Genomic DNA, 6,145 nt, shown 5'->3' with positions numbered 1-6,145 from the left:
TTTTTGCTTGTTTGTATATTTCATTTCTCTTATTTTGTGTATTCACGCCTCTTGTTCATAAGAGCTGAAACACAGACATCGTCACCTTCTGGTGACCTATAATTACAATATTATAGTTGTAATTACAGTTCTTTTATAACCACACAGCTTCCACAAACTGTGTGTAAAGTAAAGTTTATACTGTATCATTTTCAGTGTTTTTAGACTATCTGATGGACTCATAGACACAACGGTCACCTGCAGGTCAAAGAAAATTCGTCTTCTCATTTCTGTGAGCCTAATTTAAACATAAGTATTCATGCAAGTAGCATTTATATTAAATGTTGATATTGTTGTAGCTTCGTTTAATTCAACAGTGTTAAAACTGCAGCAGATGTTAAAGTACAGTCTTGCAAATTGCTTCAGAATATAGTCTATATTAAAACAGAGAGAGTGCTAACCATGAAGAAGTGAGGAGTATACTTGCTGTTGATCTTCTACCTGACTGACCCTCTGGTCATCAGTAGAACCTTCAAAACAAAAAAAATTGAAATAAGACATTTGCCTTTGCATGGTTGATTTTTATACATTGTTGTGAACAGTTTCCCATGCCTGTATGCTGAATCTGTGTACTTAAATATTTAAAGAGTAAAATATATTTTCTCAGAGGAACAAAAATGCTCACCTCTGGATTTTCTGTAGCAATAGAACAAGAGCAGCAAGAATATAAATATGACTCCAGAAATTATTCCAATGATCATCAAAATAAGAAATGAAGAGCTTTCAGGACTGGGCACAGCTGTTGTAAATTAGAAACGTGAACTGTTAACTTCAGTCAACTCAAGTGAATTTGCCATTTGAATAACAACGAAAGCTGACTTCTAAAGAAAAATAGATCAACTAAACAGGCAGGTTCCAAGACAGCTCTGCAACATCAAGAGCACTACTCTCACTATATGTTTAGGTTTACCAGGCATATCTAGCACCCTCCCCTGTTAGCTGATGCAAATTACGACTGACTGGTGATTAGTTAATAAATGGTACACTTTCTGTTACTTCTCGTTTTTGTCTTTTGTGGTCTGCATTTGGGTCCTCACCTAAGAGAATCCACACAATCTGCCTCCACATATCATGACAAACCCAGTGGAGAGCAATCCTCTCTTTCGCTGGTAAAAACATCCACCCCTGTCTGGCAACTCTTGCCAAAGAGAACCCAAGAGTTTCTCCAGGAGACTTGCTCCAGATTGAGGTGAGCCCAACTGTAGCTCTGTCAATCTGTCAAACTCATGCACTAGCTCTGCCTCCTCCCACACCAGGGAGGTAATTGCTAGTTTCAGCAACTGGGAACTGGCTACCTAAGTCATTTGCCTTTGACTTTGCCTCTAAGAGAGTGGATACTCCTTAACACAACAGCCAGCAATGATAGCTAGGAGCTGGGGATGTTACTGCCAAGGTCTCCACCCTTGATCCCCTCTTGACACACATTGCATTTAACTCCTATGGCTCCTCCTGTGAATGGCAGACCTGAAAGGGAGGTCAGTGTTGGCCTCACAGGTCTCAGGCTTCACAAAATCTCTGTGTCTCACAAAAACAATATGATTTGCTTTCTAGAACATTTACTTCATCCTGTGCTGATCCTTGTTATGTTTGTAAAATGAAGCTCAACAACAAACATCACTTACTTGATGCTGACAAGTTGAAGGCTTCACTCCACTCTGTTGAAGAATATGAGTCATCTCTGCGTCGACTCTTACACGTGTAGTCTCCACTGCTGGACTCAGAAACATTGAATATCCAGTAATTATTGTGAGTCCACTGTGTGGTCTGGTTGGGTCCTCTCCATCTATACTCCCACTCAGTGGTTTCACCTCCTTCCTGCACCTCACATGTCAGACTGATCGTCTCACCGCTGAATATCTGAGGCCAGCTGGGTCGTCCTTTAACAACAACCTTATTGGAAACTGTTTACACATATTTACAGTTGAGATACAAACAAACATAAAATCAACAGAAATAATTTAATATTGAGTTGCTTGATAGTGACGAGTCAATGTACAGTAGTATAAAAAGTGTCTTCCCCCTTCATGATTTCCTATGTCTTGTATTTTTGACTTAAATGTTTCAGATCATCCATCCATCCATTCGCTTCCGCTTATCCTTTTCAGGGTCGCGGGGGGCGCTGGAGCCTATCCCAGCTGTCATAGGGCGATCATCAGATCATCAAACAAATTTAAATGTTAAACATAGATAACAAAAGTAAACACAAATGCAGTTTCTAAATCTTTATCATTAAGTATAAAAAAAATCCAAACCTTGTGTGAAAAAGCGATCGCCACCTAAACCTAATAACTGGTTAGGGCGTCCTTGGCAGCAACAACCAGATTCAGTCGTTCCAAACTCTTCATTTTGCTTTTCTTAACCCATTCAGAGGTGGACTTCAGTTCAATTTTATTTTATTCATACAGCACCAAATCACAATAACATTTGCCTCAAGGTGCTTTATATTGTAAGGTGAAGACTCTACAATAATACAAAGTAAACTGAGAAAACCCCAACAACCATATGACCCCCTATGAGCAACAGTAGGAAGGGAAAACATGCTGAGCCAGACAGCCAGAGATTACTGGTGTGATCTGGATCGTTGTCCTGCTGCAGAACCCAAGTGTGCTCCAACTTGAGGTCATGAACGCATGGCTGGACATTCTCCTTCATGATGTTTTTATAAACAGCAGAATTCATGGCTCCATTTACCAAAGCAAGTCTTTCAGGTCCTGGGGCAGCAAAACAGACCTGGACCATCCCACTAACACCACCGTAGTTTACTGTTGGTGTTCCATTGCTGAAATGCTGTGTTACTTTTAAGCCAAATGTAATAGGACACACACCTTCCAATTAGTTCAACTATTTTCTCAAAGTATTTTCCTAAAAGTCTTGGGGATCATTAAACTTTTTTCTGGCAAAACTGAGACGAGCCTTAATTTTCCTCTTTTTGTTGTTGTTGTCTCTGCCATGCAGGCCATTTCTGACTAGTCTCTCTCTTAGGGTGGAGACATGAACACTGACCTTAACTGAGGCAACTGAGGCCTGACAGACCGACCTTCAGCAGGTCTGGTAGTAATATCAAGGCAGTATATAAGGCCTTGATATGGGAGTGAAACTAAACTCAGCGTTCTAATAAAAAAATGTGGTTGATCACAGTTAATAATATTATTTAACAAGGTGGGGGCTTTTTCCACACACGGCCAGGTAGGCGTGGATTTTTCCTCCTTTAACTATAAAACCTTTCGATTAGAATCTTTATTTTCTGTTTACTTGTGTTATCTGTTTCTAATATTACACTAAACTTGATTTATGATCTGAAACATTTAAGTGTGACAAACATACAAAAAGTAGGAAATCTGGAGGGGGGCAAACGCTTGTTCACACCACTGCCCATTTCAAAGAAAACTTTTCAACTCACAGGTTATCTCAGTGGTGACATCATCACTTTTATCAGTGTAGTAAACTGGGTTTCCTCTTCTTCCTCTGCAGTGGTAGATTCCTCCTTGAGATACTCTGATTACTCCGTTTTGTTGATCATCTGTTCTCATTTGAACTTCAGTGTTTGGGTCACGTCTGAACCACTCATATTTCCAGCCAGCAGAGCTCCCCACAGAGCAGGCCAGTGTCACACTGCCCCCTACTGGTATGATAGTTGATCCTGGAGTCAGTGTGGCCCTGGGTTTACCTGCTGTTAGGGAAAATAAAATATGTATACATTATCTATTATTAAGTAATAAGAACACAGGTCCTGGCTAAAGTTTTTATTTTCAAAGCTCCTTCCATGAACACATTAATTAAGTGTACACTCTGTTTTATAATTTAGATGAATATTTGAATTATTATATTAAGTATATTATATTTATTGGTCATGGTCACTGAGGACTTACCCAGCACAGTCAGGGAGACAGTATTACTGTTCTTTGTATAATGTGATTTCTTCATATGACCAGAGCACTGGTATTTACCAGTATCAGATGTAGACTTCATTTGTTTTCTGTAATTTTTGTATCTGTTGTACGGGATAAAGGCTCGACCATCCTTGTTGAGTTTGTATTCCCAGTCAGTGTGTTTTCCTTCCTTCACGACACATTTGAAGCTAACAATCTCTCCGATGAAAAAAATTGTCGAGCTGGGTTCAACAGTTAGCACAGCATCTAGAATCCAACACAAACACAACATCATTGATCTGAAACACTTTTATGTACTTTACAAATCAAAATCTGTTCTGACATGTTCATAAACTTATAAATATATTGAGTAATAAAAACAGAAATGGAAAGTGTTTAAGATTGATGCACTAAGATTAATATTTACTAAATAAATGAAAGTGCAAACTGTTCAGTCACCTTGAGCGTGTCCGCTGCAGAGGAGCGTACAGAGAACTGCAATAAAGGAAGAAACTTCACACATCATCAAACTGAAGACTCACTCAAACATGGCATCAGTCAAACACACCTGGTGTTACCAGAGGCTGCTGTGATTGGTTTAAATTATATATTTAATGTAATATGCATCAAATTATCACTGATGAAGAAACAAACCTTTCTTAGATAAACTAAACCAGCGTCAGTGCACTGAAATCTAATCCAGTCTGCAAACAACCATGTTGAGAACAAAACATGAACTGAAATGCTGCAAATGACTGAAACTCTGTCATTTTACTAAAACATGTTCATCAGTCAATGAATCAAAGGAAGAAGTGATGCACTGACAGAATAGGCCCAGCTCACAGAGGAAAGTGGGTCCCATCCTCACATCCAGCTGTGACACGTCTGAAAACTTCTACGACTTTGTGTGAAGAGAAAGAAGAAGAAGCACACGAGACGCCGAGAACTGTGAAGAAAACAAAGACTTTAAAACTTCTTCTTTATCTGCTTCCTTCCTTTTACTCAGAACTATCACACCTTAACAAGCTCTGACTACAGCATGCTTTGACATGTTTGTATTTTCCTGGTGCTTCAGAAACAAATTAAGGAGATTTCTTTTTATAAAACTAAGTAATAAGAATCATTTTATCATACAGATGTGAGCTGAGTAGTGAAAGAGACAAAATGAGCAGATTACATGTCATTTTGTTTCCTTTGTCTGCTCCTCGTCTGCTTGTTGTGTTTGCTGGGAGCTTTGCCACCAATAATAGTTATTCTCACAGATGCTCCATCATGGAAATACACCATTCTGATGGGTTCAAACTGCTGTAGAAAAGCAATTTTCAAGGAGTCTTGAATTGCTTCTTCTACACTAAAAGCTGCTGCACAAAATCATTAAATTGCTTCAAATATAAAATAAATGCATTTTCATCTAGCTTAGCCTCATAGCTTCAACTATCAGTTGACAAATAGCAGTGTCATACTCACCATAAGCAGATGTTCACATCAGTTAATCCATGCACTCTCTCACACAACAATGAAATCTGTAACTAAAAAATTGACTTTTTTTAATCTTAATTGATAAAACTGAGCTTTACTAATATAGATTATTCCATTAAACCCCTGTAAAATCTTCTGGTTTCATCATAAATTGATTTACAGGAAACGGACAACTCAAACAGTAACAGAAGTGAGTGTGAGGTGAGAGGAAGTCGTCCTTTTTTCTGAACTTGCCACTGTTGCCTTACATGTCGCTGTAAGTGGGTTTAGAGGCGTGAAACGACAGACATTTCCTGTTTCATTGCCTAAAGCAATGAGAAGTAAGCAGCAGTGTGGTATATATAAAAAGATTCCCCACTCGCCCCTGTGGGCGGTTTATCCTTCAAGCTCAGGTCCTCTACCAGAGGCCTGGGAGCTTGAGGGTCCTGCGCAGTATCTTAGCTGTTCCCAGGACTGCGCTCTTCTGGACAGAGATCTCCGATGTTGTTCCCGGGATCTGCTGGGAGTCACTGCACCTAGTGCTCCAATTACCACTGGGATCACCGTCACCTTCACCCTCCACATCCTCTCGAGCTCTTCTCTGAGCCCTTTGCACTTCTCCAGCTTCTCGTGTTCCTCCTTCCTGATGTTGCTGTCACTGGGAATCGCTACATCGGAAGTCCCACAGGATCTGAGCTCAGTCATTCTCCATCACCCTTGGAGGAGTCTCCTATTTTGAACTCTGGACTTCCAGGCACTTCCAGACACAGATACTCCTG

General features: G+C 39.7%; 1 protein-coding gene across 1 annotated transcript; it reads right to left on the bottom strand.

The window, feature by feature from the left end:
• Positions 1–1,405: 1,405 nt before the first annotated feature.
• Positions 1,406–4,856, bottom strand: LOC147334875 (uncharacterized). Its single transcript, XM_086286011.1, has 6 exons — positions 4,734–4,856; positions 4,368–4,403; positions 3,909–4,175; positions 3,440–3,709; positions 1,662–1,940; positions 1,406–1,503 (listed from the first exon to the last, which is right to left on the bottom strand). The coding sequence occupies exons 1-6, from the start codon at positions 4,768–4,770 to the stop codon at positions 1,406–1,408; spliced, it is 987 nt and encodes a 328-aa protein (XP_086142137.1). The 5' UTR covers positions 4,771–4,856.
• Positions 4,857–6,145: the final 1,289 nt, after the last annotated feature.

Source organism: Aulonocara sp. 'chitande type north' Nkhata Bay, linkage group LG3 (genome assembly GCF_057382095.1).
Source record: "Aulonocara sp. 'chitande type north' Nkhata Bay isolate Kocher_YH1m ecotype deep benthic linkage group LG3, A_spYH_male_GT1.1, whole genome shotgun sequence".
NCBI lineage: Eukaryota > Metazoa > Chordata > Actinopteri > Cichliformes > Cichlidae > Aulonocara > Aulonocara sp. 'chitande type north' Nkhata Bay.
Note: the sequence above shows the minus strand (reverse complement) of the source record. Positions and strands in the feature narration are given on the sequence as shown.